A 17,826-nucleotide genomic window follows, 5' to 3' on the forward strand; every position below is an offset into this window, starting at 1 on the left:
ATACTGATAAAGTACCGATATAAAATTTATCGATACTGATAACTGATATTCTACCGATCCGGTATAAAATTTCAAATGGTCCTTGAAGAACCTGAATGGTTCATTGACCTCTGTAATAAATGTTTGTTTCCAGGTGATTGCAGTGCCAAGGAAGTTGCATATTTAGACATGTATTTTTTAAAAGGAGGGCATGGAGATTAGTCATTAAAATTGTAACAAAATGGCAGATTTTTGCACTAAATAATAAGATATTTATAGATATATCACGTTCACTTGTGTGGGCTTCCTACGGGATCTGGGCCTTGACTTGGACTTCCTTCTGTACTCGAGCTGGGACTTCCTTCTGGTTCTGGACTTCTTTCTAGATCCAGGCTAGGACTTCCTTTTGAATCCGGGCTTGGACTTCCTTCTGGACTTGGACTTCCTTCTGAATCTGGTCACTTCCTTCTGGACTTGGATTTCCCAATCTATACTTTTTCCACGCTTAGAAGGGACTGCACTGTAAACACAAGGCCAAAGGTATTACTCCGCCAGGCTTCAGCGATTGGATGACCGTAAAGCTTCTGCTGCTTCCACCACGTGTGAGAGAAAGTTGGCGCGAAAGCAATGTTACAAGCTACGAGAAATTAAATAAAAAGGAAAACTATAACTATTCACAAGATAAGCTGAACTTCTGTACTTAAGAATTTAATTGGAAGATATAAAAGTGTTTTACTTGCCTAAGCTGAGTCAGAAATTCAATTCCTTCCATAGATTCCTCCCCTTCACTGCTGATGCCGCCGCTACTGCTATCAGCTGGATTGATAACAAGTCGGTCAACAACCGTGTCGCACATGTAATCTGATTCCCAGAAGCGTACCTCTTCTTTCTCCAATATGCAATACAATAAGGCATCTGCCTTTGCCGGTCGGGTTTCTTAGCCCTGTGGTTAATCCTGAGAGGAAAGCCCGTTTTTTAGATTTTACGCAGAATCTACCCACACCTTAGAAACAGTATGACCTTCATTCACCCACGTTTCATCAAGGAAATACAACTTTCGCCCCTCCCGCCTGTATTCGCGTATTTTCCTCAGGTAGTTCCGGCGCCACAACAATATGTCTTCTCGGTCAACAATAATGTTTTTTCTGTTGCGTTGCACAAACTCGAAGCTGATTTCTTTCAGAAGTTTGTGGAAACTTGTTTTCTTAAGGTTCGGCAGATCCGGATCACTATTCACACTCACCAACACTTTACTTATTGTTGGCGCTTCGTTCCTCTCAAAGAACTGATGAACCTTACGACGGATGGCACTTCTCGCAAACTCATCGCACTGAACTTGTAACACAGGCTTTTGATGTTGACGCTTTTCCCCTGGTGTTGTTAAAATGCCCTTATTTAGAACCTCACTGCGCGCAGATTTTACACTCTTAACAGACACACCAGTAAACTCGGATGTCAATTTCATCACGTCCTAGATAACAATAGTTGGATATTTCTCACAAAACTTTGCGAACACATTCAATACAATTTGTTTCTCGCCGCTTTTCAACGGTTTCCCGCTGCAGTGTTTAACGTAGCCAACGCGAACATCCATCTCGCACAAATTGAAATTCCCTCCCGCCTGCCCAGCCTTTACGCATGCCTGTTGTACCCAGAGTAAAAATTGTCACGTCTTGTGTATTTATGCCAACCTGGAGTTCATTTACATACTAAATATTGGTTATGATAATTCTAGAGGACGATAATTACAATTGTGTTCAAGGAATGTTCCATTCTTGCAAGTTAGAAAGTGGACTATTTTTTGTTGCGCGTGGCAGGGTCTGTTGTTCAAGCAGACTCAACGAGAAGTGTTGCCAATCCGCCTATTATTTTGCTAAAATTAGCTGTTTTGAACTTTTTGGCCCTGCATTGGTGACAATAATGGCTTTCAGATATTTGCACAGTAGTAACATACTTATTTGACTTCATTCAAAAATAGACACGGAAGTGACCTATTTTCGTTTATTTATTTATTTTTTTTAACAGCAGTAGTAATCCTTGTAGTATTGTTGCAGATGTTCCTATTCGAACGTTCAATATGTCGCTGTTTATAAATATGATGCTAGATTTTCAAAATTTTGAAAATGGAAGAAATAAAGTGGCTGAAGTTCCATTTCGTTGGTAATTTTCGATTCGTCAAACCTCTTACGATTTTTCAGTAAATTAGACAAAATTTATGCACATCTATTCTCTACGTCCATTGCAAGACAGGGTCTACTTCATTTTTTGATAGCATAAAAGAAGAAAATCGCGGGTCCACGATATTGGATTTTTTTTGTCAAATTCTCTTACAATTTTTGTCCAATTTGTGTGAAATTTGGAAAACTCTAAAAATGTATACAAAACTACTCTAGTTATGTGAATATGTTTATACTACATATATATATTTAATAAACCTACGGAAATACAAAGATAACATTCGGAAAGAACTGGCCATTCAAAAAATGACTTTTATTGTGAGGGAAGTGAAGAGGAAAATTTGTATTCTTTATTCTATGAAAACTAGCAACAAATAGGGTATGACATGTCCACATTGTGATTATGGAGATTATCCATAAAAAGCATTTCTACAATATAATGTAGAACCCTACACACTGTGAGAATTCGCTATTCGCTATATTCTGCAGTTATTTGTTGGCAACACTGTATTCATACACGTGCATTTGTTTACAGTACAGTTCCTTCTAAGTCATAAAAGAATTTCTACAATTTAATGTAGAACCCTACACACTGAGAGAATTCGCTTTTCGCTGTATTCTGCAGTTATTGGTTGGCAACACTGTATTCATACACGTGCATTTGTTTACCGTACAGTTCCTTCTAAGCGCGGATCCAGTATAGTAACCCACCTTGGGGTGTCGATTAGAACGTGCCACCAACTATACTGTTCTCTACCACAAGTTTAAGTGCAAACTTGGTGCTGTGGTTGACAAAGTGCTCCCAAGACGGTGCAGCAAGCGTAACGTGCAGCCAAAAAGTGCTGTGGGTCGCGATCGGAATGCGACTGTAATCAAAAATTCCACAAAGGGGATCGTAGTAAGGCTACAGATCAGAGATCTGTTATGAGAAACAAATTTATATCATTAAATTAGGCACACACAGGAGATGTACTATGTAGATTTTCAGCGAAAAATGCAGGCTCGACCAGGACTCGAACTTGCAGACGAATTCACACAGGTAAAACAGCGCCAGCGAAAATGCAGGGAAAGCCAGGCCAGCTCGGTAGCTCAGTGGTAGAGCAATGGCATGGATTGCCAGAGAGCTGGGTTCGAGTCCTGGTCGAGCCTGCATTTTTCACTGAAAATCTACATAAATTTATATCAGTCTTTTCACTTCTTTATATTTCGCATATATTTGCATATGATCACTTTGCTAATTTTGCCACTATCTTTATTAATTTGGACATCTTTATATCATTTCTTTTTTTTTACATTGTATTTTATTATTGTTCATCTTTCTAATTAACGTTTACATCTATTTACACTCATTTATTTATAATACAGCGATCTTCTTGTTTACATGCCTAGTGCTGCCATCTCTGTTTCACTTTAGCAACTATTTACAAGTATTAGGCCTATTGGGTACGTAACAATCAATTATATAACATATTGTGATTATATTGCAAAATATTAAAAAAAAATGTTCATGTCTATTTCATGTTGTGTAGTAAGTGCCTGTTAAGATTTTCAGTTCATATGAAGCCAGAAATTGTAAATGGGTTTATTGCTTATGAAGAAGAAAGCAACTGACATCAGGAAATGCACATTTGTGTACTTGATATGTTTTCAGTGGTGTGGCATTTTTTTTTCTATCTGCATAGTGCAACACACTTCTGGGTAGATTTTGTATTCTTTTCATGCATAAATTCACATTCTACCATCGCTACATCATTACAAATAAAACAATCCATCTACCCAACCTCTGTATTTCTAATAACCTTGTGTGTTTGGGATGTTGCAAAGGATTTCATATGTTATTAACATAAATTATTTTCATTTTGTTATGTAAATGAAATACACAATAAAAATTAAATTAAGTATCTAGGAAATCAGAACCTCTCAGAATAACAGAACAACGTTCAACGTACCTTAAATATTTTACATAGTAAGCACAATATGAAATATAATTCTTCTTTCTCTTTGCAGTTCCCAAAGTTTATTTGTGATTGTTTGCTGCTGTCAGTGTGTTCAGCTACAGGACAACTGTTTATCTTCTACACCATTTCACAATTCGGTCCTGTGGTCTTTGTAATAATTATGACAATAAGACAGGTAATATTCCTTTAGGTTAACCAGCCATTCAATTGAAAAGATAGTGTATGTGATAAATACGAAGTGTGACATAAAAGTGTTCTGGTACTTACCGCATTTGTGGCCTGTTGTGGCCGTCACCTTTGAAGTAATTCCCTTCGGCATTCACACACTTCTACATCCACTGCTGCCACTGTTGGTAACAGAACTGGAAGTCATCTTCTGCAAGTTCACGTAGGAGGTCTGCCGTTTTCGACTTGACTTCTACAACCGAGTTACAGCATGCTCCCTTGAGGCCAGACTTTAGTTTTGGGAAAAGAAAAAAGTCATGGTGCCAGATCCAGCAAGTGAGGGGATGTTCCATGAGAGTAATATTTGTACTTGCCAAAAATTGCCGGTGTGTTGTCCTGGTGCAATATCCATCCATTTCTCCACAGTTCGCGAAGTCTGGTCAAATCCTCAATGTACGAGGGTGGTTTGAAAAGTTCTCGGAATGGAATAGAAAGAAACGACTTACAACAGTGATTTTTTTTTATTTTTCAATGTAGTCTCCCTGTACACTAATGCACTTGGTCCAGCGATGTTCCAATGCCTTGATCCCATCTCGAAAATTAGATTCCTCCAGGCCTGTGAAATACGTGTCAACTTCGGCTATTAGTTCTTCCTTTGAAGAGAATCTCCATCCACCGAGGAAACTTTTGAGTTTGGGGAAAAGATGGAAGTCTGAGGGAGCCAAATCAGGCAAATAAGGTGGATGTGGCAACAATTCGTAACCAAGTTCATGAATTTTTGCCATGGCAATGACACTTGTGTGAGGGTGCGCATTGTCCTGATGCAAGATGATTTTCTTTCTTGCCAAACCTGGCCTCTTTTCCCGTATCTTATGCTTTAGTTGGTCGAGGAGATTAGCGTAGTATTGTCCCGTAATTGTTTGACCAGTGGGAAGATAATCGATCAACAGATTCCCTTTCGCATCCCAAAACACTGACGCCATTACCTTTCCGGCCGACCGTATTGCCTTTGCTTTGTTTGGTGGTGGTGAATCAACATGTTTCCACTGCTTTGACTGTTGTTTTGTCTCTGGGGTATAGTAGTGGACCCACGTTTCATCTGTCGTCACAAACCGGCGCAAAAAATCTGCTTGGTTTCTCTTAAAACGAGTCAAACATTGTTCGGAAATGTCCACTCTGATGCGTTTATGGTCCTGTGTTAAAAGTCGCGGCACCCATCTTGCAGATAATTTTCTCATATCCAATTCAACTGTTAAAATGTGATACGCCCGTTTGGATGACATTCCTATAGCTTCAGCAAGTTCACACACTTTCAGTCGGCGATCCTCCATGACCAATTTATGCACTTTTTCAATCATTTCTGGGGTAGTAGCACATTTTGGGCGACCACTACGTGGATCATCTTCTAAGCTGTCCCGACCAAATTTAAACTCGTTTGTCCACTTTGCAACAGTTGAATATGAAGGAGCAGAGTCCCCCAGTGTGTTCAGAAAATCAGCATGAATTTCCTTTGCTTTCATACCTTTCTTTACGAAGTACTTAATCACCGCTTGAATCTCGATTTTTTCCATCTTCACAAAGCACTGCACGGGAACAACTATAAAGTGACTTCCGCACCACAGATCTCTACCCAGAACATTGACGCGCCACGTGTTTATTAATAAAGGATGGCCTATTACTATGCGGGAACCTCGTTGTCCTAGCACTGACATCTGGTGGTGATTCCGAGAACTTTTCAAACCACCCTCGTAGTAGTGCTGATGACTGTACCCCTAGTAGGAATGTGACTGTACCCCCAGTAGGAACCCACTCAAATATTACAATTCCATGAATGTCAAAGAACCTAAGCAACATAGGCTTAAATTTTGAGCATGACATGTGTGCGTCAATAACTGAAGATTGAGGCCTGCCTGAACAATCATTATATTCAACACTTTCCCTCCCCTCCTAGAAACGTTTATGCCACTGAAAGACTTGTACTCTGGACATACAAGTATATCCGTATGCCCTGGTCAGAATGCTTCTGTTGGCGACTTTTCAAGTTTCACAAGAAACTTGATGTTAATCCTTTGTTCCACTTTAGTAGTCATTTTCCGCCACAGCACGGTTACACATGTTCACGGAATGACGGCTTCACTCGGAAATGCTAAGGTCCGGCGAGTCCACACTTCATGCAGATGGAGGGGAGGTATGGTGCTTCAACACAACACTAACTAATTTACTGCAACTGCTTGCATTTATGAAATATAAGTTCAGTACTTTTTTTTTTTGTAAGACCTCGTACCGTATTTCCTTTTGCTATCATGGCACCAATCAGTAAGAAAGATGCTTGTAGCTGTGGTGATCAGATGGTGTATCAGCAATAATGGACAAGTGATTATGACTAGAAGCACACACAAATCATATTTGTGGCATATTAATAAAATCACAATTTTTGTACAAAACTGTGCATCTTATGATCTAAAAAATGCCATAATAATTCCATGTAACTTTTGTGAAAAAACTTACTTTATTTGCCTTTTGATTTTAGCAACTCACTGCTGCCATTAACAAAAGGTTGTTGATTGGTTGATTGATGTTCTAATAATCTTTGTAACGGTCCAAGTATAACAAAGTATATGGCCAGTTTTTGCCCTGTCTCTCTTGTTTTCAGGCTGGTTCAATAGATGTCACTTTATATACATATGTGTTTGTGTGGTGGGGTATTTTGTTTTTCATAACTCGTGAGATTATTGTATGCTTGTGTATGAAGTGAATTTCAATCATGTTTGTGCTATCGAGTTAAATAATTTTGAAGAAGATAATGTCACAATATAATCATTACACTTAAACCTAGAGTTGGAAGTGGTCAGAAAAAAATGGCTTTTTTGAAGAAGAAAAAACGTTTTTTTCCCCACAGCTTTTTTGGTTTGGCTTTTTTCACAAAAGTGTCTCAAATCAATGAAAATACAGGAGTTGGCAGTATTTTTCCTATTCCATGGTTTTCGTTTATCCCCTACTGTAAAATTGACGCTCATTTCTAAATATAAAATGCAATTTACAATATGAAATTCGTAGCTAGACATAGTGTTTTCAAGAAAGTTGGCTTTTTTGAATGGGCTATTCTTTCCGAGTGTTATCTTCATATTTCAGTAGGCTTATTAAACATATTCACATAACTAGAGTAGTTTTGTATGTGTTTTTAATAGAACCTAATAGTATGATCAATATGATGTGATTTTCAATGTTTTAATTTGTTATACGAACATGTACATAAGCAAAAAAGAAAATACTGCTCTACCTTTTGAAAATGGTTAAGCGGCTGTTAAACCTGGTCATGGAGCAACTATGATGTAGTTTGGCTGCTTGTTGCATGGTTCTCAACCTTTGTGAATGTGAAACTACAGACCATTCAATTTATTTCTTACAAGTAGATGCCCTGATCCCAACAATTTCACTCATAAATACATTTCTGATCTTTAAAGTTTATATGGAAATCAATGCACCCTTAATTGATATTAATAAATCAACTATGGCATAATCATAGTTCAATTATGTATAGACTTGCTGTCAAATATAAAATTAGATTTAAATTAGTCAACCCCTGGGTGCAATGGACCTGAAACTCACTGGCACTAAAACTGAAGCACAAGTAAATAATACTGGCCGCAAATGGCACCCCCCCCCCAAAAAAAAAATTAAGAAATCTGGACTGAACGTACAGTTTGAAATGAGATCAGAAGCACTCTGACTCCACTGAGGATTAAACCTCAGACCCGTTCTTATTACAAGGCAACAACATTACTTTATTCCTCTCCAGAGGCCTAAAAGGTAAAGTGCTCCCCTGTGCATAGCACCACGCCATGAAGGCGTATAGGGGGTGTGGGGGTAACTCCAGAGGCCTATTCATGATTATAAAAGGAACCTTCTATCAAAAAGTCATGATTATAAAAGGAACCTTCTAATAAAAAAGCAGCCTTTTTCCAGTAACAGTACTTGCAATTTGTTCTCTGTGATTTACAGGCTAAATTAAATCTTAATGTCTGATGAAGTAACTAACAATGTTGAGTATAGAGAACATTCAGATGGAAGCAACACATGACAGTGGGGAGGGGGGGGGGTTGTCACATTGAAGTGACAAGTGACCCTTCAGTCTGTAAGCAAGCATCCACCACACATGCACAAACAAGACCTAGGTGACATGATGCACACCATTGAAGGAGCTTTCAGACTTAAGTTACAGATGACAAGCGAGACAGTCTCCTTCAGTATAAAGCAGCAAAACATTCACCGTGCATGCAAGAAGAACAGACCGAAGCGGCACGATGCACGCCATTGAGAAAACAGTCTAGTCCGAGCAACATAGAAGCGACATGTCTAGCTCGTTGTCGCAATTCAGTTCAAAAGGCTCAATGGATTACTGAGGCTCTGCTTCCTAGTGACAGATGTCACTTGTTGCTTCGGTCTGAGAAAACTGGACAGGGCAAGTGAAGCGACACTTGCAGCTTATGTTGCTTCGGTTCGAAATGTTGCATTTACATCTAAGGGTTGGTTTCAAAGAGCCACATGTCACTTTCATCTCAAAGCTCCGTTAAACATGATATATATTACATTCACGTAATACGTATACTTATGCATACGAGTATGTGTTGTGAACAGTAAAGATTTTTGATTAGTCTGAAACGTCAAATATTTTAATATTTACATTTGTTTCATATTTTATGACATCAACATTTAAATTGAGACACAAACGTGAAAAGGGTTGTTTTAAGTCCATTTCATGGTCAGATGTGGTCATCAGGACTACATGTTTAGTTTTAACACTAACCTACCTGTGCCGTACAACAAACTTACATACTGGGAGGGCAACCTACATGCCCACACCTTTTTTTTTATCACTAAAATTCAAGAAACCATTTTATTATTGAATCACATCTTCTTTGCTGATTATATATGTGCAGTTATTTATTAATTATAATAATTACAAAAATTACTATCATTAATAAAAAGATAACCAATTATTGCAAGTGTGTCTCGCATATAGTTCATCATTCATTAAAACTCACAAAATTCATAGTATTTTTTTATTAATGCTTTTATGTTTGTAGAAGTGCAGTTGTTTATTAAATATAAAAATTACAATAATTACCATCATTACAACCAATTGTACATGGTCACTGGCATGAGTATCAAACCTGCAAACTTATAATGGTAACTTCAAGTGAAATAGGTTAGCTGTAATTGGTAAAAAGCCAAAATTTCCATTCCCCCCATAAAAAAAATGCTTTTTATCGGGAAAAAACCGTCCATTCAAAAAATCCTGCTTTTTTGCAACTCTACTTAAACTTAGAACTATTGTCACAGAATTATGTTATCTTTCATAATATAGAAGTTACCTAATAAAGTATACTTATATAATAAAGAATCAGAAATTCAATTAGATACTAGCAATACCATAATTGTTTAATATGTTTGTATTTTCCAATAGCACGGATAGGTCACTGATATTACCAGACTTCCAACACCGGGTTTAAATCTCCACATTTTTTTTTACCACTACAGAAATGGTTATCTATTGTTTTGTTTATCGAGAGAAGTAATGGTAACATGCACATTTCCTAAACATTTTAGTCTGCTTTTTAGGAATCTGATACATTTTTTACTCTCTTGAATATAGGGTCTAGCCATACTCCTGTCCTGCATAATCTACCACCACCACATAACATCAATTGGCATCATTGGAGTAGTGATAGTGTTTCTTGGCGTGTTCCTAAGGATCTACTGCAATCAAAGGATAAAGAGGCTGAAGCAGAGGAAGCGTGCCGAGGCTTCGAACAGTTTCAAAGTGTGATTTCCCCTTTTCGGCAGCAGAGAGAGAGAGAGAGAGAAAGAGAGTATTTGTTGAGATGCGTGTTTTTATTGTATTTTTATGAGTAAGAATGTATTTTGTGTACATATGATGAAGACAGAAGTCTGATTTGTTTTTATGTTTTAAGATTTTAAGGGAACACCAGTTTGAAGTGCAAATTTAGAGCATTTTCTCACTGTAAGCCTAAGGTTTCATAATGTTTTGCTCATATGGATTTTTGTGTTGGGAGATTTTAATGCATAATAATTGTATTCTTGTATACATGAATTCAGATTTCAATTATTAATAATTGAATGTGATTTATATTATGATCGTAAAGAAACAAAGGCTCATAAAAGCAGTTGGTGGCAGTTTTTGACAATGATGTGACAAAGCTCTTTCTTGCTGACTAAACTTATTATTGTGGGCCTAATAAGGAAGATTAATACAGTATTAGGGATTAAGATACATAATGATAATGTTCTAGTCGAAAATATAGGAGCTGGTTTCTTTCACTTCCATTCTGAAATATGTCAGTCTTGTTTCCTTACGAGTTCAAGGAAATATATGTTGAGACTTGTGCAATATATACCCAATAAGCATTATGCATATTGTATGAAGGTTCAAGCGAAGGAGCCAAGTAAGGCAGGCCTCAAAGCCAAAAGCAGGAACAGTATGAATGAACCATGTCCTCATGCAGGGTGATTCGTGCAACCACAGCATGTCTTCCTTCCATGGTCTCTTAGTTAGCTTCATCGAGTGGTGTCGCTGATTGTAGTTTTTCTTCTTACTGAACTCTTGAATAGCCAGGGTGAGCTCCAAAATTTTGTTGTTAACCTGGCATTAAGAGGACAATTCAAAAGGTACTCCAAAAAGATGCATACTCTTGTCTCGAAAGCCAGATAGCAGCAGTGTTGGGACTCTGCACTGACCACATATCACTGCTCATCTATTTTCAGCCTTCAAAGCTCCGAAACACCATGGAGTTCCATTTACTTTTTCTCTCGTTCATATTCATCAAGAATTCCATATTTGTAGAGGATTGGCCCAAAATAATATTTGATCGTACTTGTTATGAGTACACAATAATTTGTGTTCTGCTGTTAGTAATTATGTTACTATTTTCAAGGCAAGAACTGTAAGATCATACAAAGAGAAAAATAACCAATTAGTTACAAGTATAGATAATGAAGTTGATTATCATTTGTTTCTTTTATAATAAAAGAGCAATTTTATTGTGCTTATAAAAATTTTATGTGATTGGAAGTTATTAATTAGAAAGTTTTCAAATTCGCATTTCATGCTTCCCCGGTGGTCCAGTGGTAACGTTGTTGCCTTGTAATCAAGGGGTCCCAGGTTCAATACCTTGTGGAGGCACATAGTGGTTCAGTTCCCACTTTAAACTGTAGGTCCAGTCCGAATTAGCCTTTCTGTGTATAAAGTGGACTTAATCAACTCAATCAATCAACAACTGTTTGATCTATCTCTGTGGTTTTGTTTTGGTGCCATTACCAGACACCTAGAGTTTTCAATGTTATTCCTGAAAATTATACATTTGACAAAATTTTGCAATTTTTTTTTTTTTGTAGCATAATTTTTTACAGCCACGGTGATCCACTTGGTAGGATGTGTGACTGCTATGTGAGAAAACTGGGTTCAGTTTCCAAGGATCTGCCTTCCTTACACCTCCTATCACCTCTCACGATAATTGCACAGAGAGGTACAAATAAAACCAACCAATTGTGTCTGTCATTGAATTAGACGTGAAGAGTATACAACAAAACTTACAAATTTTGCATTTCAAATTATTTAGCTTTGATTTTGTCTTCCAATTTCAGTCATCACTTTTAATATACAGGGTGAGTCAAAAGTCAGGAACCATGTGACTTATGGATTAATCGTACATCATTGGCTGGATGACCAGTTTCCGGGGAGGTGGATAGGTCGGCTAGGCCTTGTGTAGTGGCCCAGGAGGTCCCCTGACCTCACACCAATGGGGTCACCTGAAGGCAATGGTTTATTCCACCCAGATTTGCAACCTACTCCATCTGCAGGGGAGGATATTGCAAATACCACCTTCCACAATCCTCCGTGTCCTGAAGAACTGGGAGCGTCGTCTGAACATGTGGCTTGCTGAAGAAGGTCAACATATATAGACAATATAAGCTGAAATGAATAACACTATGGTTCCTGACTTTTGACTCACCCTGTACATAAAACAAGTAGATACTAGAAATTGTAGGTTAGTATTGCACTTTAGTTTATTATAACGTGCTATGTTATACCAAGGGTTTGGGTTTGTGTGTTTGGGGGAGGGGTGGACCAGTGCTGGGCAGTGAAATGTTACATCAGGTTAACTTTAGGGCTGAACTGTATCAGATGTATCAGTATTGGCCAATTGCAGTGGTATCAGTTTGAATTTAACGTTTATGCGACAGAGCCTTGTGTGCCTATAAAGCTTCCAAGGATGGGACTTTTTTCACATGCGCGTGCTTTTCAAACTTATCACAAATTACAAAAAAAATTGTAGCTCTAGAACTAATTGTCATAGAGAGATGAAATTAGTTTTGTTTTCTTAAAGACAGGGCTTTTAGCGGAGGTAAAATCTATACATTGTGCTTCTCAATAATTAGTGTCAAACGAAGAAGAAGAAAATCAAATTTTAAGAAAATGGCTTATGGCATGCCCCTATCCCCCCCCCCCTTTCTCCCAATAGACCAAAGTGTACGAAAAATAAATCGGTGGTATATTCCTACAACAATTTATAAGAGCAGCAATGTTGCCAGTTTACAGAACAATATCCATAATTTCGCTTCTAGAGTCTACCCTATGGACACTGGATAGACCAAATTTGGAGGAAAGCATGATAAAAGACCACTCTTTGAGGTTATGGACCAACCCCCCCTCCCCCCGGGCCCTTAATTGGCCCATGTCACTTAAAGTGCTGCTTTTTTACTCATTATTACATGTAAAATGTGATTTTTTTAAAAAAAATGCAGTGGTTTAGAAGTTATAGCAATTTTTATAAATCTATCCCATAATATTGAGGTGACAAAGGACTTTTTCAATCTCCGCTTGTTAATAACAGTAACAATGGATATGTTGTTTTGTAATTCGAGTGTGTATGTATAGTAATGAACAAAAAGACAGAACTGAAACATCGTGTATAGTTCTCAAGAAATTGAACTTTAATTGCTGCCATGTGGTGCTACACCCATCTGTCCGCTAAAGGTTAATCACCCACACAGGCTGATACTTTTTAGGAGTCCAGCTGTCTTGAGTCAGAAAAAAAAAATGCACAATTTTCATTATTTTTGCAACATTATGGGAAGGAATTGTTTTTGTAATTAAATGATTGTCTCCTCTATTATGTTATCGGTTCAAAGTAGTATTGGCTCAGTCCTGATGAACATATGTTTTTATGTAAAATGAATATTTTTATATGTATATCTGTATGTTGCGATTCCACACGTGAAGGACACTAGATCTGAGCCTTTGTTTTTACACAAACATGCCAAAGATTATTTTTCATTCGATCTATATATTATATATTAACATTTCATTTGTGTTTTTAACTATGTTTATGAAACCCAAAAGATGGACATATTGATCTGTTCAGTGATCAGAATGATACATTTTTAAAGTAGCTTTGCTACAGCTACAGCTGCATTTACCAAAAAGTAGCTCTCTACACTATTCCTGTATGCTACTCACTACTTCGCTACATGAGAAGAGAAAATCTGAGTATCTGAAGTAATTTAGGATTATGCTACTTTTCGATAAACAAAAAATTACTGTGGAACCACGATTTTACATTTTCCCCCATTATACAGTCAATTTTGATAGTCCCATAACTACCAAATCGATATTCAGAAGAAGCCCTTATCAGTTGAACTTAGTAGATACTTAATAGTTTCAGTTATTTATTAGCATGATACTCGTCATTCAATATATTTTTATAGTAGTGTTACCTCTGTGACTTATTTTTACTATAGTATTTGTAACTTGCCTATTCAAGATATATATCAATTCAATTTTGATATGGGTATTATTAAAATTAGGATGCTACCAAGCTCATGTTTACGACAAAAATAATTTGGTATAATTATTTATGTTTAGATATCAATGTATTTTTATTGAAAATAATTATTTCATTTTTTAAAGACTAATTTGAAAGAAAAATATATGAATGGTGATTTTTTTCTCAATTCTATGCTGATAATTGTCGTGAACATGATGGATATCCAGATTTTCTGAATATCCAGATAATTATAACTATATCTAGATATCCAAACTGTCTAGTCTGATCAGAATTATTCAGATACAAATTAAATAAATTATGCAGCTATCTATAATCTTGAATAACAAAATATCTATCACCTGGATTATCTAGATTGCCATTATCTTATAATAGCCTTGCTCATTGTGAACATCCTGCACAAGTAAGCATCATTGTTGACATTTTTAGACATTGTTGTCACACACAAAATTTACCTCAAAATGCTGAGATGAAATGTAACTGTAGCGAAATTGTTGCTACAAGACAGGAAATTTGTAGTAGCTAGCTACAGTAGCGACGCTACAAGTAGTGTGCTACTTCCGACCCGACCACTGGATCTATCATATCTGATCTTTATAAATAATCTGAAAATTTCCTCTCAAATTTGCAATTTTTGTTACTTTTCTGTTTTCATGAAATGAGCATCTGAAGTAATTTCGGATTGTTTGTTGAGCACCCAAGAAATACCACTTAGATATTGCAATTCATCTATAATCATTACTATCTTCCTTTCAAGAATATGGAGATTAGTAAATAGAACAAAATATTACAGATATGAATTGGTTTTGCACTTATTTTTTGTTAATATGGTGAAAAATAAATGGAAGTATGTTCATTTAATCAACAATGATTAAATAACGTAATACTTCATTGACTATTGTTTCTCTCAATATGGTAATATTTGTTCTCTCAGCTTATGTATGCAAGAGCACGTAAATTGTTATTTTATTTTTATATTACAACCTGTATTAATTCCTAGTAGGTTAATATTGTTCCTGGTTTTCTGATTCTTACTTATGATACTGTTGGTTCTATGGAAATATTGTTTCAAATAAGCTTTTTTTCAAATCCAAAGTTGGTCACTCTGTGTAAAGAATTCTGTATTAGATAAAGATTTAAACTATCCGTATCGGCCATACCAATGGTATCAGTATCTGAATTTATTTATTGATACTAGCCAACATTTTTGTCTTTCACAGGGTCCCAAAAAAAGGCAACAGGACACCGAATTATCTTGGAAATTATGCAACTTTGAACTTTCAATTTATTTTGCAACAGTATTGTATGAAAACTGAATTCTCTGATTACAGAACATGTATTTTTAATATTGTGATGTAATTCTTGAATGTTTCAAAGCAAAACTCTTTGTAAATTCATGCATATAATTGAAATGTAATACTTAATCAATATTTTGAACAATTTTAATTTAAGTATCAATATCAGCATCAGTATGGGTTTCAATTCAAAGCGGTATCGGCTTTGCTTTAGTTTCAATTATTATGCTATGAAGATACTATGTCTTATTCACGTTTCACATTTTGTTATTTTATCATCATCAAATTATGGTGTAAATTGTTCTTCGAAATAAATTCAACATAAAAGTAGCTTGTCCATTGGTTTTAAGTTCATTTTGTGCACAGAAAGGGTAATTGGGACTGAACCTGCAGTTTAAAGTGGGTTCCGAACCATTATGTGCCTCCACCAGGTATTAATATAGAAATAAATTGTAAGGTTGTATGTCCATAGCTGCAAGTACTTCACTAATGACAAAAGATTGGGCTTTTGAAAATATGAGAAACTGATGCCAAATACTAAGATTTGGGAGTAGGATTCCATCTATAGTCAAGGTATTAGTACAAATTGAAGATCATTCTAAACTATTGCATCATGCAAGAAATTGTACAAGTTTGAGGAAATAATGTTTTTGATTTCTGTATACTATAATGGTGTAATGGATATGAAAATGGTGAATGCATTTCTTATGAAAATATGTGTATTATACCGTTTATTTTGAGAAATATTTTTTGGTGGTTGGCCAGTCAAGTTATTTATTATAATAATATTGTGTTAAAGTGTCTTTTGTGCATATGTAAAATTTCGTTATGCATAATAGTGTGCATGATAAACCTGTAAATCTGTGTATATTGTGTAAGAATGATTTATTCAATAAACTAAAGGTTAAAAGATAAAAATCAGCAACTTACGTGTGTGAGTATGAAATTTTTCGTACTACGTTTCGGAGGTTACACTACCTCCTTCTTCAGGTTAAAACGATGTTTTTCAGACACCTGACATGGTGCCTCGTCGTGAAAGTGATGGTTAAGGATTTAGGTTAAAAAGTTGCAGGAAGGACACTTTCTAAAAATGAATGTAAACTCACATCTAAAACCGCGCAATATACAAAAAAACCAAAGGAACATCCAAGGTTGACGTCGGCGAACTGCCGACCAGTGCTCGGGGTAGGCGAATGCACAGTGTCAGTCCCATGCCGGGAGAAAGAAAACTTCTCCTCCTCAATCCTTCCGAACTGGGGCTCGGGAGTCACCAATCCAAGGTGAAATCGACTTCCACCTCGGCGGCTTTCCTAACCTCAGGTGTAACACGGAAGCCTATCTCGTCCCTATTCACTGCAGCTTTTTCCCATTTTTTGAAAAAGTTAACCCAGCCGTCTTCTAAATTCCCATCGTCCCTATTAAGTTTGTTCCAATTTTTCGCGCATATATAGGCAGCTTCATATACATTTCTGTCCAATTTATTGTTAACCTCTCTAATAACTTCCCTCTTAACAATCTTATGCCGGTGGACCAATAGGTGTTCAGATAATCCTGTTTTGGGTATGCCCTCCTTTACATCCTTATCATGCTCTCCCCACCTAACTTGCATACTTCTCCCGGTCTGTCCCACATATTCCTTTCCGCATTCACATACTATCCTATATACTCCTTTCTGCTCTTCAGGGTTATTGCGCCTATCCCCCCTCCCTTTCTTATAGGACGTAAAGTGTTTTTCAATACTTCGGGGTGCTCTTACCCCACATTTTATCCCGTAACCCCTCACGGACTTTTCAATTTTCTCGGAAATACCCTTATAATAAGGAATCCCGACAAAATATTTATTCTTTTCACCGTTTCCTACCTCAATTCTTTCCTCCTCATTTGTCATTTTGCGATGTTTCTTGTCCAACAATCTTTTTTGCCCTCCTAGCCACTTTTTCCAGGTCGCGGATAGTATATCCATTCTTTACCCCCACCTTCCTTATCCATTCTCCTTCTTTCTCTTTCTCTTTTTCGTCATTGCACAGTCTTTCGGCGCGAATGAAAAAGTTAAGAAAAACATTTAATTTAGTTCTATTCGAATGTTGGGATTTCTTATGGAGGTACAGCTCTCCGGCCAACGGTTTATGAAAGACCCCGGTTACGATCCGTTGACCGGTTTTGGTGAGGCACAAGTCAAGAAAGTGAATTGAGGTAGGAAACGGTGAAAAGAATAAATATTTTGTCGGGATTCCTTATTATAAGGGTATTTCCGAGAAAATTGAAAAGTCCGTGAGGGGTTACGGGATAAAATGTGGGGTAAGAGCACCCCGAAGTATTGAAAAACACTTTACGTCCTATAAGAAAGGGAGGGGGGATAGGCGCAATAACCCTGAAGAGCAGAAAG

At 36.8% G+C, this 17,826-nt stretch overlaps 1 protein-coding gene across 4 annotated transcripts in view; it reads left to right on the forward strand.

Annotated features, from left to right (window-relative positions):
- The window catches only part of sll (adenosine 3'-phospho 5'-phosphosulfate transporter 1), a 48,068-nt gene extending 31,731 nt beyond the window's left edge, over window positions 1-16,337 (forward strand). For all 4 annotated transcript variants that reach the window (XM_083118729.1, XM_083118726.1, XM_083118727.1 and 1 more), the window contains exons 8-9: window positions 4,164-4,289; window positions 9,936-16,337. In XM_083118729.1, the coding sequence (XP_082974855.1) occupies window positions 4,164-4,289; window positions 9,936-10,109 (300 nt within the window). In that variant the 3' untranslated portion in view covers window positions 10,110-16,337. The remainder of the gene's footprint in view (window positions 1-4,163; window positions 4,290-9,935) is intronic.
- Window positions 16,338-17,826: the final 1,489 nt, after the last annotated feature.

Source organism: Lepisma saccharinum, chromosome 3 (genome assembly GCF_977018435.1).
Source record: "Lepisma saccharinum chromosome 3, izLepSacc3.1, whole genome shotgun sequence".
In the NCBI taxonomy this organism is placed as follows: Eukaryota; Metazoa; Arthropoda; class Insecta; order Zygentoma; family Lepismatidae; genus Lepisma; species Lepisma saccharinum.